Source organism: Haliaeetus albicilla, chromosome 2 (assembly GCF_947461875.1).
Source record: "Haliaeetus albicilla chromosome 2, bHalAlb1.1, whole genome shotgun sequence".
In the NCBI taxonomy this organism is placed as follows: Eukaryota; Metazoa; Chordata; class Aves; order Accipitriformes; family Accipitridae; genus Haliaeetus; species Haliaeetus albicilla.
Genome location: NC_091484.1, coordinates 779,327 through 797,022, shown reverse-complemented (window position 1 = coordinate 797,022; position 17,696 = coordinate 779,327). Strand labels below are relative to the sequence as shown.

The 17,696-nt window shown below is 55.2% G+C and overlaps 1 protein-coding gene across 7 annotated transcripts in view; it reads right to left on the bottom strand.

Moving 5' to 3' along the window:
• The window catches only part of CDH22 (cadherin 22), an 88,896-nt gene that overhangs the window by 3,158 nt on the left and 68,042 nt on the right, over positions 1-17,696 (bottom strand). For 4 of the 7 annotated variants that reach the window (XM_069800676.1, XM_069800691.1, XM_069800681.1 and 1 more), the window contains 3 exons: positions 11,038-11,159; positions 10,605-10,722; positions 1,432-1,683 (listed from right to left, as the gene is read on the bottom strand). In XM_069800676.1, the coding sequence (XP_069656777.1) occupies positions 1,432-1,683; positions 10,605-10,722; positions 11,038-11,159 (492 nt within the window). The other 3 variants (XM_069800700.1, XM_069800709.1, XM_069800726.1) reach the window with 3 other exon arrangements.

Below are 17,696 nucleotides of genomic sequence, written 5' to 3'. Positions count from 1 at the left end.
GGGAAAGGAAGAGACGGTCAGATGGGCGCAGGGGCTCGTGCAAGCTGCGCTCCCGTGGGGGCGAGGACAGCCCGCGCTCAGCAGCAGGGTGCAGAGACACAGCACCCTCTGGCACAGGGACCCCTGCAGCCAAGACCGCCAGCATGCCAGCCGGTTCCTATCAGCCAGGCTCATCAAGTAGCAGCTGTGCTGTGTCACTGGCTTGGAGAGAGGTTTGTTGCCCAGGCTCCAGTGCAGACTGGGAACTTCCTTTCCCATGCAGCGCGACCGCTGAGACAGGAGGGACAGATGGATGAACGCACAGCTGGACAGACAAACGGATGGATTCTGCAGAAGATGAGTAGGAAAAGGGGGTGCATGAATCACAGCAGCAGCCAAATGTTGGGAGGGTGAATGTGGAGCAGATGGCACAGAGCCTGAGCAACGAGCCGCAGCTGTGTCCTGGATCATCATCCATTCATCCCATCACCTTTAAAGCACCGATGTGCACTTTATTCGTTTGGGCAATTAGGCAGAAATTTGTTTGCGCTGCGTTGGAAAATGAAACCAGTGTAAAGTGCACCCTGTGGGAAAGGGTTTTCTAAACCGAGACACAGCAGGAGACAGGGAGCAGAGATGTGCCAAGGAGAGACTTCACCGAACAACATGCTGGCTTCTGCAGATGTCCAGACAGCCCTCAGAAGCCAGCTGTGAGCCAGCACCGATGTCGGAGGGCTTTCAGCAGCAGCGTCCATCAGCCGCCCCATGCTAAACCTGAGGGCGCTGCAACACCCCTCTCCCAGAGCCCCTTCCCACACGCACGCAAGCCCACGCTTCCCCTGCACCTTCATGCTGTGCTGTGGTGGCCCAGCACAAGCTCGTGCCAGTGTGTCAGTGGCAGCCAGCAGCATTCCCAGGGTGCAGGTCCCGACCCGGGCAACGTTCTGCTTTGCATGCACCGCAGCTCCCCGTCCTGCCCACACGCTCACACACGCTCTAACGCTGACCCTGCCAGCGCTCCTAGGTAAGAGCGCAACTGCGCACCCCACACCTGCCGCCTGTGGCCACCGCGCTGGGACACACACGTGCCCCATCTGCTGCGAGATGCCTGCTGCGGGCACCGCATGGCAGCCAGCGAGCAGCTTTCGGCTCCTGCTCGTTGAGGTGGGGAGCAAGCCGGCGGCTCTCCAGCTTCTACCGGGCGGCAGCACGCCTGCCTGCGCGCAGGGAGCCCTGCTCTGGCTGCCCTGCTCAGCCGAGGGGCAAACACGGCAGCTTCCCCGATGGTCCCCCACGGGCAGGGGCCGGGCTTTCTGCCCCACACGCAGGGAGACAGGCGGCAGAGGAGCCTGCACCGTGCCTACAGCAACCGCCTGGGCTCGTTTGTGTGATGCTGGATGGAGAGGAGACGGGACAGGACAGGAGGAGGCCGGGGGACAGGCGGGCACTCACCAACCAGAATGAGGATGCACACCAGCAGCGCGATGAGGGCGCCGGGGCTCAGCGTCGCTGACACGATGTAGGCTGTGCTGTTGCAGGACTGGATGGCCCCGTTGCTGTCACAGCCGCAGATGCGGATGGTCAGAGTCCCCGTGCTGCTGAGGGCTGGGGGGCCACTGTCCACCACCAAAATGGGGAGCAAGTACACGTCCTGCTCCTGGCGATTGAAGCCCATTCTCTGCGTGTGCACCGCAGCCGTGTTGTCTGCAGAGAACAAGTAAACCCACAGCAAAGTCAGTCCCATGGCATGACCAGCGGGACTCACTGTGAGCTCCTCGGTGCTCAAGACGAACAGCAGTTGTTCGTGCGCCAACTCCAGCAACCGCCCAAAGAGGGGACGGGGCCTCCCTCCTCTCCATCACGGGCGAGCAGGGACCCAGCCTGTGGGTCCCCTGCACCACAGCCCCTCAGCAGCCCAAGCAGCCGGAGGCAGCCAGCTCGGCGTCTCACCTGCCAGTGTGCCCAGGGCATGGCAAACCCAACACAGGAGCAACAGCACGCGGGTGTCTGAGCCACGCTGACAAACAATGAAGTTGGAGCAGAGAGAGGGAAAAAACCTTCCGGAAGACCTCTGAGAGCGGTACAGAGAAGGAATCAGGATAAAAAATCAGTTGCTGACATGGAGACCAGAGCAGATGGGGCTCTGCAGGTGGCACTGAACCTGCAAAAGCAGTTACTGCTTCCAAACCTGAGAGCTGCGGGTGAAGGGTCCTGCCTCAGCTGGAGGGCCAAATACCCCTAGGATCCTTTGTGACTCCTGAAGGAGCAGGCAGAGCTCCTTCCAAGCCTCCCAGCCAAGCCAGCCGTCCTCCTCCCCATCTGCTCAAACCCTGCTGTTTCAGGGGCTCAGCCGGCACAGCATAACCCATTACGATCCCATTAACACAGCCACTTCACGGGACCCTCCAGGGCCCTGGTGCCAGAGATAAACCCAAGCAGCATCTGCGCCCAGATGACCTGGAGCAGGGAGGGTATGAACAGGGACCGAAAATCAGCTTGGCTCCCTGCTCATGTGTGCTACTCACTGCCAGCCAGCAGCAGAGCAGGCAGGAAGGGATTGAATAGTAGCTGAACAATTGTGGCCAGATGTCAGAAGTTGCTACCGACTGTCTGCAGTCTTTATCTAATAAAACGTAGATTGGTCTGCTCACAGCAAGGTGCTGCTGTCTACAGACTCTCTCTTCATTGCACCTGATTTATGCCGGACTAGCCCCTTTCTGTATCAATCAGCTCTTCGATCGGAAAAGACATCTATTCTAATTCTGGCTCTTGGGCTGCCTGCCACCACGGAAATTGCTGTATGGATTGGGTGCTGCATGGGAGCACACGGGGCATGGCGGGGACAGGAGGTGAGCCAAGAGCAGAGCAGAGGGGCAGGCACACGCTGAGCCACGGGACAGGGAAGATCCACTGGCCAGACGGGAAGCAGGGCAGATCCTGGGGGCACTGTGCAGCAGCCGGGGTAGAGCAGAGCACAGAGCCCATCTCCCCCCTGGGGCTGGGGGCAAAGCAGTTTGGGCAGAGTCTGCCAGGATCCCAGTGCTGAGCCCTCAGCCAGCTCTGCCAGCAAAGGCACAGATGACCTGCTGGACTGCTGCAACCAACCCCAGCAAAGGGCAAGTAAGGGCAAGGCTGGTCTCTGCTTCAGGGCAGTCTGGGAGAGGAGGACCTGGGGCAATCTGCACCCCCCCATGCTGACACACAGGTGCAGAGGCAAAGCCCACCCAGAGTGTGCTGGAGGCGAGCATGGCGAGGTACAGCAAGAGCGAGGAAGATGGGCTGTCTGTGCCCAGAGGGGAGGCAGCAGTGCACGGGCTTGTGCCCAGAAGAGCGCTCAGCTGTCATGGTGCTAAATACCAGATTGCTGCTTCCTAGCATCACGTTTCTGGACTCAGCCCACCAGAATTTTCTGTGTTGCCACAATACAGCCGTGTTGCTGGGGAGAGCAAAGCCTTGGGCACCCTAGCTGGGGAGGGCTGGTATTCCAGCGTAAAGGAGATGGGGAAAAAGTAATCTCTTCCAGTTCACCTGAGAGCACAGGTCTGCCTTGACGATCTCAACATGGGAAAGGCAAGGACACTGGAGAGAAGACCACACCAGCCAAAGTTTGGAGGCTGCACTGAGTGCCACAAGGGTGATACTCAAAACCAGATCTTATTCATGCATACAGAACTGTGCTGCAGGTCACTAGAAAAAAACTCTTCCTTTGGATGTAGCATCTTTTATCCATTAAGGGAATTTTCCAGGTAACCACACTCATCCCTGCTCACAGCAGCTGACTTCAGGCAGGCAACATCCTCAGGAGCACAGAGCAGAAGACAGCAATAAGGCAAATGCTTGTACGAGTTGATCTGGGGACAGTTTGCCTCAGAAGGGAGATACTGCATGCAGTGTCAGCACTCTGCCTGCAAGGCTGCAGCACCCAGCACCGACCTATGCTTCGAGTCAGACATGATTCGAGTGCTGCGGCATCCCCAGCCAATGGAGGGGATTGCCCACAGCGGACAGCACGATCTTTCTGCACCACACGCATTGCCCGGCTTCTCTGTACACGAGGCAGGGACCACCGACCCTCTGCCTGGGCAGCCACCTGGTCCTGCAGGACATCTGCCACTGGGGCTGAGACTCCTGGAGCAGCATGTGGCACCAGCACAGAGGCAACTTGGCAGAGCTGTCAGGAGGAGCAGAGAAGCACCAGCCCCTCAGGCAGCAGGGAGGCTGAAGCAAGTGTGGCAGCCTGCCGGCAGCTGAGTCTATTGAGAAGCTGCCTATTGCCTACCAAGGATGAGCTAGGAAAAAAATTATTGTTATGCTAATCATTTGCACAAAGGTAACAAGATCTCATTTGGTGCTGCTCCCTCAGCTTGCTGCAGCATAGCAGGGAGGTATAAACAACATTAATGGCACCATCTCAGCAAAAGGCCAGGACTAACTCCTAGCTAGCCCAGCTAAACATAAGCCTCGGGCATCTGGATCCAGTGGAGATGAAGCCACAGGACAAAGGGGACAGACCAACTTGCTGTGATCGAGCAAGGCTCTGGCCCTCAGCCCAGGAAGGTCACCTTTGCTGGCACCATCACACCAGTCAACTAACCAGCCTGAGCTTGTGGCCAGACCCTGGCTCAGAGGATCCCCGTCCACACCGCCCTGTACCTCCACGTGCTGCTCAGCCCATCTCTGGCCCAGGTGCGATAAAACGCTGTGCTTGGGAGCTCTCCCAGCCACCCAGGCAAGCACCCCTTCAGTGCTGCATAAATGCAGGCGTAGCACCAGCTCCCCACCTGTCTAGAAATGCAGCAGAAGGCTGGCGACTCCCCTTCTGTTTACAGCCAGCTCCAGCTCCTGTTAGGGACCTGCCACAAGGCACACTGTATTTTTAGAAACAGTCTCTAGAAATCAAGGGGAAATACATGTGCAAGTTGCAGAGAGGCAGCCACTAACCTCAGCTCAGCTGAGACTGCTCAGACAGCACATTGCACCGCTGAGCCCCCTCACCTCCAGGTATGGGAAGGAGAAATATTTTCATTGCTGAACCCACAAAGTCAAAATAAAGCAGCCAGTACTTAAATATATCAGCAGCATAACAGACAGCTCTGCTCTGAGAAACCTCAGCTCAGAAAAGGGCTGAGGTCTTGCTCTGTAATCCAAAACTTGATGCTATGGAGAGAGACAAAAATCACAACTACAAAACACTATTTCAAACATCATGAAACTACATTTTCTCTCTCAAACAGGGTGACATGAGCACTTCCTACAGGAAGGAGATCTACAGAAATTTCACATCTACACCTACGACATTGCTCGACAAGGCTGGACAGCCAGACCCCAGCCAAAGCTCCCTCCAGGCGCTGTGAGGGCTCCAGCTACCTCCCTGCTGCCCACCCACTGTGCCCATGGTTCCCCAGGCACCCTGGACAACTGTTTTCTCTGTTGGGTGTTTACACCCCTGTTACTTGCAAACTTCTTCTGTGTTCCCTTCCAAGATACTCCAGAAAAAGCAGTGCTGCTGCCATGCAACGTAGACTATTTGACTGTAGAAGTGAAGAAAATTTTGCCCAGATCTGGGAAAACATACCCTGGAAAATGCATCTGAGGCAACCTCCTACAAAACAATATAATTTCTCTTGGTACCGTTGTATCTCTACATGCAGCTGACCCAAGGCAGTTGCTTCAGGATGCGTGTCTTGGTGTAGATTTGTTTGTATTGGCACAGCTCGAGTAGTTGCAAAGAAAAGCCGGGCAGACCCAGCCCTGCAGCCTCTTGTGTCTCTTCCTCTGTAGCAGCTTTCTGTTAAGTCCATTTTTGGGGTCACAAGGTTGAGCAGCAGTGTTTCCTAGGAGGTGGTACTGAAATTTGAGCAGACATTAATCCACAGCTTTCCTGCACAGATCTCCACACTTATGTTTTCCTGCCCAGTCCTCACGGAGTTGCACTTTGTGCTACGGTCACATCACCCTAAAGGTTGTGCCAGGTGTTCTCTGAAGCCCCAAGCCAAACCATTTACTATCATTGCCATCTTGCTACACAAACTGACATGTCCTCCGCAGGTTTCCTATGCCACCCTCTCCCTGACCACACAGTGATGTTATCCCAGGTCGCACGGTATCACCTTGTGCGATGGACAGGAGATGACACCTCTGCCAGCTTGAGGAGCAAGTCACCAGACAAGGCAGAAACCAACATGAGTCGAGCGTGCAGGGACGCGTCAATACTGCTGTAAGAGGAAAGTTTAGGAACGCAATATACTCTGGTGGTAACATAACATCACTAGGAATAATAAAATAATTAAGTCTCTCAGACTCCCTCTCCAAAGAGGCTCTTGCCAGCTTCAAAGACAGAACTAATAAATCCTTCTCATAACTCAATCTCAAACAGCGCTAGGAAAGCAGAACGGAGCAAGCTACCTTCAGTTTGGATTTCGACATCCCTGCCCACACTCCCAGGGCCCTGCGAGTGTCTGCCTTCCCCTTCTCTGGCAGCTGTTCTGCAGCTCTGGTGCCCAGGCATGCCAGCTCCGGGGAGATGCACACAGTTCCTGGCTGGACCCGTGGCCACCAGAGCTGCCCAAAAGGAGCAGACCCCCCCCCAGCAGCCCCAGGTGGGTGCAGCTGGTAGGAGAAAAATCCAACTTCTCCCTTTTGCCTCTTCCTTCTCCCAAGTTCTCTGGGTGCCGGGCCACAGCACCACTGCTGTTCGTTTGCCTTTTGCTCAGCCCCCGTGGAGATTCAATGCTCTTTTTCACCTCCCCGTCAGATCAGCATCTGCGCTGCTCGTGCTGAGAACAGCATCCCTGCGGGGCTGGAGGAGGCTTCCTCTATCCTGAGGCAATCCTTGAATCCTAACATTTTGCTTTTGATTGTTATGATTTTCAGATCTTCTATCACCCATTACATGCTCTTAATGAGACCTGCAGAGAGTTCAGACATCTGCTTGCCTAGCCCTTGAGCTCTGGAGTCAGTAGCTCCATGTGTCACTCCATATTATCTAGCACCCCTTCCAGGTTACTGGGCTTGGATGCTTTCTACCATCCCTTCCAACACAATTAGTATTTCTTGGAGAGTATGATTTCAGGCTTTAATTGCCTTTGATCCTTCTGTAATCAATTTTCTCAGGCCAGAAAGACCCAGCAAAAGGCGAGTTAGGAGGCAGAGGATAGTGAATGCCTTTGGAATGGCACCAGTTGGACCTGGGTGAGGTCAGCTTTTCCAATTCTCTCTCTTCCTTTAGACACTTCATTTGCTGGGCATCTTCCTTTTGGATCATGGTCATTGTTATGACACGACATTTATTCCTTGTCTGATGAATTAGGAAGTGCTTGAGCACCCCCTTGGACAGAGCAAAAGCGAGGAAAGAGAGACACCAGTAGGAAACGGCACAGTTTCTAAAAGCTGGACTCCTGCAAACCAGCTTATAATTCAGCTAATGCAGTCTCCTGCAGGGTCACCTTTTGCTCTTGTAGCTCTGACCCGGACCATCAGAGCCAAGGCAGCTCTGTGTGCTGCTGGGAGCGGACGAGCAGGGCTGCAGGCACTTTGCAAGGGCCATCCCCACTGTGCAGTTTTGGCTGCAGTGTGCCCTGACCCAGCAGGGCTTGGGCACACGGCAGTGTCGTGACTGTATCGTGGCAGTACAAGGCTGCAGCAGACCTGTCCTGTGACTGCTGCTGTATGCCCGCTTACTAGTGGGTACTCCACAAGCTCTTCATCTGATGGACAGGCTGCCCCATCAATCACCCTGGGCTTTCCCTAAAATGCTCGCAGGCTTCCTTGACGCTGCCCACAAGGAGCTCTAGAAGAGCCTAGGCAGTGCTCAGCATCCTCTCCTGCCCTCCCGCGCTACCCCGCCTGGCTCTGCTTCCACCTACGCGATGGGGCTCTGCGCTTTAACCTTTAACAGACCCTCACTCGTTCTGCTTCTCCAGCCTCCTGCTGGGTCAGTTTTGCCAGCAAGGCGCCTGCCCGAGCAGCCACCCCTTGCGCTCTCAGGAGCCCCCCAACGCCGCGGCCAGCTCGGCGCCTCGGACACCTCTCCGGCAGCTCGCAGCGAACTCGCTGCTGGCCAAAGCCACCCAGGCTCCCCACCTGCCAGCCCTGCTGCAGCCAGGTGCTCTTGCCCTGCCTGATGAACTCCAATGGGAGCATTCCCAAGTGGATGCTGGTCCCTGCCGTGCTGAGGACAAGTCACCCTCCCGAGGTGGCTTTCTGCTGCCTTGCAGGAGCCGAGGGAAGGAGGTGCAAAGCAAAAGAAAGAAGGATTTAAGCAAGAGCTTAGCGAATCCATCTGTGCTGACATCCATCAGTGTCACTCCTTGGCTGCAAAAGCAATATTTATAAATCACGTTTCAAAACTGGCTACAAATTTGTACAAAGAAACAGATGGGCTGGTGGTAGCAGTTTGTCACTACTGATATTTATATGGAGGAGTAGACACAAGTACAAGAGGGGTGAACACACGAGAGGGAGGCAAAAAGGGGGACAAAGGAAGATGCAGCAAGGGAACCCACGAGAGCAGAGGGCGAAGGTGAGTGAACCCAGGGCACTCAATGGACTGGAGAAAGCGTGGGGGGAGAAATCAAAGGAAGGGAGATGGCACTAAAACACACACAGGTTAGAAATGAGGGGTGCCTCCATCTGCACAGGCAGCCGCCTCCTCTTGCTGTGGAAGACAGCATTGCTTGGCAATTGGGAGCGTCTCCAAACACCCTGGGAATAACCCTGCAGCAACAGCATTTGTTTTCCCGAGAGCAGAAGGCGGGAGGTGATGCCAGCTTTTCCTCATTTTATGCAGTGTTGCACCACACGCAAAGTTTGTGGGATCGTTTAGCACGAAGGATTACCCTGTGCAACGACAGCCTCGTCCCACTCAAGAGAGCAGCCGCTCTGGAGGAGGCAGCGGCACACGAGTCTGTGTCCTGCACCCTTCTGCAACGCCGGCTCTTGGGTTGCTGCTGGTGGACCCCGGCTGCACAAACGGGGGGCGATCCCCACACAGCGCTGGGCAGCGAAGCAGCCCCCACTGAGCTCCTGCCGCCCCTGGCCAGGTCCCTCCCGCCAGACAGGCAGAACACAGCAGTGATGGCTCTGGGATTGCAACCCAGCCATGGCAAACATCCCAGCTCAGAGCAGGGAGCGCGGCCCTGGGCCCCTCAGAGCTTCTGGAGGGGTCTGGGTAGGGACGGACACCACGGTGTAACTCGGCGCGCTCAAGCATGTTTTCATAAGGTCCTTCAGAGTAAGTGAAGGAAGTTAATTGCTGGGCGTGGGGCAAAATCTTGCAGAGGATTAAAGCTTGCTTACATGATAAGAAGCAAAGGTCTTATGAACAGCTGCCCTGTGAGTGCAGGGACTCAGGTCAGGGACAGCTGCACTTTTTAGGACGCAAAGCAGTATCAGTCCTTCTATGATTATATCTGAAGCTTTTTTTGCTGCAAGTTCCATTTTGACTATCCCTAATAATGCTGAACCAAACTGAGCAAGCAGGATCTTACATCAGCAGAAGGCTCCTCTGATAAGCTCAGAACAAACTAAATCAGGCTTTTGACAGATGAAGCTGCAAAAACAGAAGAAAAAAAAGGTTTAAAAAAAAGTAAAACAAAAACAAAGAAGCATTTCAATGTGGTCTGCTGGCTTCCATCTGGGCTGGCCTCTTTGACAAGGAAGTGCACATCTGGCTGGAGAAGACCCCAGTATCTGCAAGGGTCCCTCCTGTACTTACTGCTGTAATCAGTGCCTAAATTAACCCAAAACACCAGTCAAAAATAGGAAACAGCCTGATAACTACCTTTCTGGATTGTTGTCGTCCACACAAATGCAGCCTGACCTTGCAGTCCGCAAAGCCAAATGGCAGCCAGGGGCTCAACCAGCAAAACCTGCATCGCACCACATCGGTTACAGCAGCAGGCAAGGACCGAGTCATTGGGGGCCACTGAGCCCACAGGCGCAAAGAACCCCAGAGTTTCCCAGAGGAACAGATGGGCCCTGCCCAGCTGTGTTTCCCAAAGGACAGGACGAGCCTCAGGAAATGCAGAGGAACCACACTCCTGAGCCACCACCTAATGGGGAATCCGGCTCTGCTGGCCGCATCCCAGACAACCTGCAGCGGCCGAGGGCTGGCTGCTGCACAGCCCCGCTGCCTCCCAGGACTCCTGAGCTGCTCCTGTTTGTTGAGGGCACAGGGGCTGTCCACCCGCATGGCGGCCCCAGGATGACCCACGCTCCAGGATTTACCTTGGAGAGGGATAAATCATAATGCTCAAAACAGAAGCGTGTTTATCTGTAAATCCACATCATCTCCTTGCCTGCAGGCAGGTTGGAGATTTCACATCAAGAAAGGGACTGAGCGCCCTGAAAACGCTGAAGGCTAACCAGACGGCACAAGAGAAGCTTTGGACCTATCTGCAGCAGAGAAGAAAACTAGCAGGGCTAGGATTGAGGAAATCTAAACTGCTAAGTGACCAGTCCCACCATTTTAAGGTTGGCAAGGAGCCTTACAGAGTGCCCAAAGCATCCCGAGCTCCATCAGGCACAGATGGACCGTAAGCCAGCGGCCCCGTCTCCCTCCCCATGGCCAGCTGCGCCACTCAGCCTGGAGGCTGCAGGACTGGGAAGGGTACAGCAGGGCTTACCCTTAATATCCAGCAGAGAAAAATGGTGGTCGTTGGTGGCTTCAGGTGCCAGCGTGAAGTAGAAACGATGGCCGCTCTGAGGCTCATCACGGTCCACAACACTTATTGTCTGGATCAGCTGTGGGGAGAAAGCAGAGGCGAGAATCGGTGCTGCCTCCGCAGCCTCTCCCATGGGCCCCACTCACAGGGTCCGGCCCAACAGAGCATCACCGGCTTCTGCCACAGTAAGGGATGAGCCTTTGCCCCTGCAGATGGGCTTAGCTGTAGGACACCAGCAAAGAGGTTCCCAGCATGACAACAGCTGCACGGGAAGACGTTCAGGCAGAAGGGGAAGGATGGGCAGGCTGGCACTGGTCCAGAGCACTGCTCACAGCGCAAGACCACTGCAGGCGCTGATGGAGACCCAGGAGAAGGGCTGGGGGACACTCGCTACCTGGCCTGGCTTGGCGTCCTCACACACAGCAGCTTCATAGGGGGTGGCAAGCTCGGGCGGGTTGTCATTCACATCCAGGATACGGATACGGAGAGAGGCCCTCGATACCTGCGAGTGATTATCTGAAACAAAAAAAGAAAAGCAGCTTCAGCAGGAGGGGCCATCTGCTGCTAGCAGGGAGCAAACCCTCCTCATCTCCATCCATCCAGAGGCCAGCGCAGCCGCGCAGCTGCTGCCAGCGCAGAGGGTCGCACAGCACCGCACCTCCACCCATCCGCCGCACTGACCGTCTCCGTGGGCCAGTGGTGCCCGCAGAGCATCGCTCAGCCTCGCTACACACGTTTTCCAGTAAAGAAACCCAACCCCTGGGCTGCGTACCAAGGACTCCCAAAACGCTGCCGTTGGCCTGATCTACCCCTGGAAAAGCTGAGCAGCTCCGAGCAAGTCCCTGCGATAAGGGTCAGTCACCACTGATAAGTATCTGTGGTGCAGCCAGGCAGCACTGAGAGGGGACAGGCAAATTCAGATGTGAGAACATCGTACCCCGACTCGGATCCTGACCCTTACGTACACCCCAGGAGCTAGCAGCAATGGCTGAGAGGTGGGCGAGCAGAGCTGGGACATGAAACAGCGGGGCTCAGCTAAGAGCACAGGACAGTGGTGAAATCCGTCACGTGCACCTCCGCTGCACCCAGGTGATCCAGGGTCGAACGCTCCCTGTCAAGGCGTGAGGCTCCTGCCCTGGGACCCAGGCCTTGCACACCGACACCAGTTTTTGCATTACCATCAGCAGCTCGAACTTGAACCTAGCGCCGTCTGCCAGCGGGCACGGGGTGGGGGGGGTGGTCACGCAGCAAGATATAGGGCAGCCCTTTCATCCCCACGCTTGCCAGCCCGTGCCTCTCGCAGGCAGTGGTCCTGGGGGGCTCGCAGCCCGCTCCCCTTGTTGGGGTGCAGGTAGCCGCTGGCTGGGCCAGGGCTGCACCTGCTGGTGCTGCTCCAGGCTCGCTCCACACACGGGATGGGGATTACATTTACAGCTCCATTCACTGCAGTGCCGCTCTACCCCACGCACGCACCGCAAAGGTACATTGAGCCCTCACAATAAGATTATAAATCACTCCAGAGGGCCTAATGTTTTCTGAAGCACCTCATGCGCTTCCAGAAATGCGAACTCCCTCATACTCCATCTCCTTTGTTTTAGCCAGAGGTTGCAACTGTGACAGACCCGATGCCTCTCTCCACGCTCGGGCAGGAGCTCTGCTGCCTGTTTGTCTATAAAATTAATGCTGGCCCCCGCAGATCAGGTGGGGGAGGACCCAGGGGAGAGGAGATTTAGCACTGCTCCATAATTAGCCAGGAACCTAAGCCCCCTCCCCAGAGCTGCCTTCACCCTGTTCTCGTGTTATCACTCCCTCTCACCCAGACCAGCTGCTCTGGTGATTAGATGGTTGTTTTCAGGGGAGGGAGGCAGAAGTCGTGACTAAAAGCCTGGAACTGTGTGTTATTTTAAAAGGCGTGTTGGTGCAGTGAAATAAACTGCAATTGCTTTCGGGGAGAGAGAAGAAGGGGGAGGCAGCGGGGTGGGAAGGGAGCCCGGGGGAGGCAGAGGGGTGCACCTGATGCTCACCAGGGCCACAAACGAGCAGGAGGAAAGAGGTTCAATTCCTGCAAGAAGAACAACAGCATCTCATCACCCCCTCCTCAGCCCACAGGAAGATGGATAACTGTCCCTGCTGCTCAGCTCTGAAGCAAGCTGGCGTTGCCCTCAAGGCAGACAGAAAGGTGCGGAAAGGCAAAAAGAGAAGGGAGGAAGAAGAGCCTGGGACCCCTTCTCTTCCCCTTCCTGACTGCAATCCAGAGGCACCATTCTTCCCCCAGTGCCCCACAGTACCCAAACTGGCTGCGAGCAGGAGCCGAGCCCAGTGCTGCCGAACTCTCCCCAGGACCTCTCGGCACAGCGCATACCACGGACTCTCTGTGGGGCCAGGTCAGGACACGTGGGTAAGCCTGAGCACGGCAGCTTCCCTTCGAGATCACCTCTCAGCCTCATCAGGAGGGACGCGATCAGTGTATTTGGAGCTGGGCACAACCATGGATCTGTCCTCTTCCACAGCATCAGCAAGCAGCTGCCAGGAATGTTTTATGTCGTGCACGCGAGTGGGGTCACCCGTGCGCCACGGCACAGTGCCGCAGACCCATGCCGACCCTTCTGCCAGAGCCATAACTAACATCCCGCTCCCCTGAGCACAGCTCAAAGCACAGTTGTCCTTTCTATATGCACCCTGTCATAAAAAAGCTCTCCTTTCGCCCCTTCTGAAGTTGCTGAAGCCTGAGGCTCATGCTTACTCCTGGCTCAGTGACAGGGTTAAAATTTGACATCTCCAGGAACATCAAGGTTAGAAATGCAACCATTGCATTGTTGTCTACTCTTCCAGTGAGGCACGCATCAGCTTCTTTTTATTTTGGCTGTACCATGATCTATTTGAAGGTTCCTCAAATGCTTTCTTTATCAACCTCCCTCTTCCTTTGAGCCAGTACCTGGATTTACAGGTGGAAAATACGAAAAATGGTTGGATGTATTTGAGAAAAGTTATCTCCAAAACATCTCTGAAATATGTTTCCTATAACTGTAGGGCATAAACTGAATTTATGATGGTCAGAAGCATGATTAAGATTGTTGGAGTATATCTATGACGAAAGGCATGATGCACCTAACTAATGCAGACTTCACATCTGCAAGGCCAAAAGCTCTGACCTGTGCTTCCTCTACATGCAGAGAAATGCATGCACGCACCACTACACACGCTCCGGCACACAGAAGCAAATGCTCAGCAGGCATGTACCACTGCTAGGAAGAACAGCAGACTGGGTGGATCAGGGCTGCAGGAAGGCACAGAAACATGCCCTTGAAGGGCTCTGCCAAGCAGCACCTGGCCAGTGGACAGGGCAGAGGGTTGCACATGCCAGGCTGAGCGCAACTGGAGAGGAAAAAAAGTCATCTTCCATTGCTGCGTCTCTCCTCGGTATTCCAGCTCAGCTGACTGACATGCAAATTAGTTTAATTATTTCTTCTTCTAAAATAAATTATATTTTGCAGTGGCTGCAATATGTTGTGTCAGGCAAAATTACATTCAATATTTTTAAACTAATTGATGTCAGCCTTGAGAAAACCTGATTGACAGCAGCAAGGAAACTAGGCTGCTACCTAAACGCTTTCCTAAATTAAAATTAAACATGCCATTTTTCTGCATTTCCTTCAGGAGTTGGAATGCTATTAATCTGAAAAGACTGAGGAAAGAGACATGGAAAATACACAGAACAAGGGGGAGATGCTGGAAACACAGCAGTGCAGTACAGGAGCTCCAGGCTGATGACTGGCAGCTGCCTTTGCCAAGATGGGCTGAATTATTTCAGAGCTGCTGGAGCCTGCCAGGGGGTGGGGGACACAGTCCTGCCCATCGCTTCCACGCTGCAGCGTCTGCACTTTCCTCAATGCTCCAAACAGCACAGCTCGGGACGAGCAGCAGGCGCTGCCCGGACCCCCATGCCGACATGCCACTCAGCAGGCAGCACCCCGGCTTTGGAGCAGGAGAAAGCCACAGTCCCGCTGTGTGGCAACACTGAGGCTGAGACTCAAATGCTCCAGCTGAACCTCCAGCCACATCCCAAAGTATTTTTTCTTAATTTAATTAATCATGAAAGTAATCTGAACAGGACAATATTCTTGCCTTAAACATTCAGATGCAAAACACCAACAACTTGCCCTCTCCCCGGGTTCCAGTCGGCCGACTGCCTGCAGGACTAACTTCAAGCAGCTCTGGGCAACTGCTCTCAAACACTGGAAGCTTTGCAGCAGAAGCTCACAGTGGTGGGAAGGGATTGCCGAGAGGCTCAGCCACCTTGCCGTGGCAGGAAAGGAGGGGATCGGTGGTTACTGCTGCACCGGGATCCAGTCCTTACCCCTCCAGACCCTCACACAAACTCACAATAAAGCACTTCACATTTTTACACCCAAACCTCTACTGTGAAGCTCCAAAGCCAACCATTGCTGAAGCACATGTACTATTTGCGCTCCTGCCTGCACACATAGCCACGTAGCGATAGCACATGCAGAAAGGCACTCTGGAGCTTTCCTGGGGGTCTGAAGCACAGTCTGAGGAAAGCCCAGAGGACCGTGGGCTGCTGTTCGTGGCTGCAGCACCTGGGGAAACACAGCTCACAGATGCTGTTGGGCACAGTGTACGACCCACTCTTCTGCGTCAATACCAAATTGATACACTACTGAATTCAAAACTCTTACATTAGTTGGGAAGCCAGAAGAGGCAGGCATGGAATTTATTCCTCCCTATCTCAGCAAATTAGGAGAACAAAATGCAGAATAGAAGACCGGGATGGGCTACTCTGCTTTCCAGCACTCATGCCACAGCTGTGAAGCACAGGGTGGTTTGTAGATGTTGGTGCAGCTGCCTGACTACAAAGCAGAGCACTGATGGCAAGGACAAAGCAGGGGCATGCCAGGGGTATGGCTCGTCGGACACAGGCGGCTACATCAGAGGCTGGAGCTGAAAACGCAGCTCCCAGCTGAGGGGAAGCAAAGCGGAAGCAGCAGTTAAAGCCACGTAACATATAAATGGTTCTCACCTCTCCTGAGTCCTGCCCAAACTCAGCAGCATGAGAGTCATTAAATTGCATCCAAACACAATGCTCTGATTAAAGCCAGTCTCCAGCAGGAAGATTTATCATCTCAATTACCAGCAGTGGACACAGCAGTCAAGGCCTCATCATTTTACATGAGCAAAGAGGAAAGCAGGAAGAGAATCACTAATATTAGCCCAAGGAAGGTAAACAGCTTGCGAGCGAGATGAAGATTTATCTCTGGAAACGCTTGGCCTGGTCCCAGGCCAGATTTGCTGAACAGCCCCCGTGCTTCCTGCTGGCTGCCACGTTGCAAGGCCAAACATTCTGCTGGCCACCAGCCGGCCGAGGCAGCTCATGCTGGGGAGCGCCTGTTCCGCGGGGGGAGACCTGCCCCTCCTCTGCTCCCGCCAGCAGCAGGCAGCCCAGCCAGCCTCACAGATGCAGCCAGGCACCTTCTGCAGCTTTTCTGACTGCTCCTCGGATGCGAACACGCTCTCTTTGGTTATCCGCAGGTGGGGCACGCACCCCTGGACACCGTCCCTGCTGCAGCGGCACCAGGTCCTGGAGAGGGCTCTCAAAGCTGGGAGGACAGCTCTTGTAGCGGGCTGCTCAAACCTCACAGACAGGCTGCCTGCGGGAACAAGTGCTGTCAGCGGGCGAGCTTTCCATCAGCTGCCAGCTTGTTAAAACCTTCTCAGGACAGTCCTGCCAGCAGGCAGGGAGGGCAGCTCGAGGAGACTGCAGGGAGGCAAGACCTTGGTGCAGCGTGCTCCGGGCCACGTGCCCGTGCACCGCAGGAATCGAGTGGGCACGGCGCCAGGGGAATTGAGCTGGCATGGTTTCCCACCAGCCCTGACGAGCTGGGGCACCGGGCACGAGCCCAAGCAGTAAGATGCCTGGTGGGCTCACTCTATTCCTTATGCGAAGTTTACATCTCACCGAGGAAAGAGGAAGAATATTTTACCGCTTGCCTCCACTGGAGTTGATAACATCCAACCCAGCTGTGCAGCAGACCCTGTGGCAGCCAGCTGCAACCTGCATGCCCACAGCAAACACCGTGAAGCCCTGCCAGCTCTCCCCGGCCCCAGACACCCGCGTGCTGGGAACTGCTGTGTGCCGGGAACTGCCACACGCCAACGCCAGCACGGAGGGTTCCAGCCGCCTCGTGCTCCGCACTCACGCTGCCGCTGCTGATCCCGCTGCGCCGGACACAGCCTGACAGCTGCTGCACAGCCCCGCTCCAAAACCCCTCTCTCACTTGGAAGGCTGTACCTTTACAACTGCCCTTTCCGCCAGAGGATTCAGACATAAATTGTACTTTAAATTCAATATCAGTCATTAATATTTCATGATTACAAAACGTTAAGGATAATGTCACTGGGAGGAATGTCTGGGCAGTTAAAATGGATGAGTCAGAGCTCACCACGGGAGAAGTCAGAGCGCTGAAGACTCTCCCCAGCTTTTGAAGCGATCCAGCCTGACAGGCTTCCCCGCCGGAGGGGAGCCACAGCATTTACTGACTTGTTCTGAAATCCTAGCCCCTGCGTGTAAATATTTTCCTTCTGATTCTTGTCACCTCACGTTTTCTCTGGATGCCAAGTTGTGCTGCAACGCTGTGGTCCCCTCCTCCCTGCCACCGCAGGCAGACCCTCCCTGCGGAGCCCCCCAGATGTGCCATGGCTCTGCAGCGGGCTACCGTCCCTCCGGTGCGGCCGGGCAGCGCCGGCACGCCTGCCCATCGCTGCCCGATGCCGGGCAGGGCTCACGACAGCACTGCAGCCAGACAGCGCAGAGGTCACCCCAGCCAGCAGGCACAAAGCATCAGTGCAGAGATGAGCTTGGAACCCCCGGCGGAGCCAGAGACATCCCCCCAGGGCAATGGGGGTCTGACCAGGGCCGCTGCCCCCTCCTCTCCTGGGGCAGCAGGTCCTGCACCCTTGCCTGGCCAGAGCGGATGGCTGCCGCCACGGCGGGGTGGTCCTGCAGCAGGAATCGATCTCTGGGCTCCAAGTCAGGCT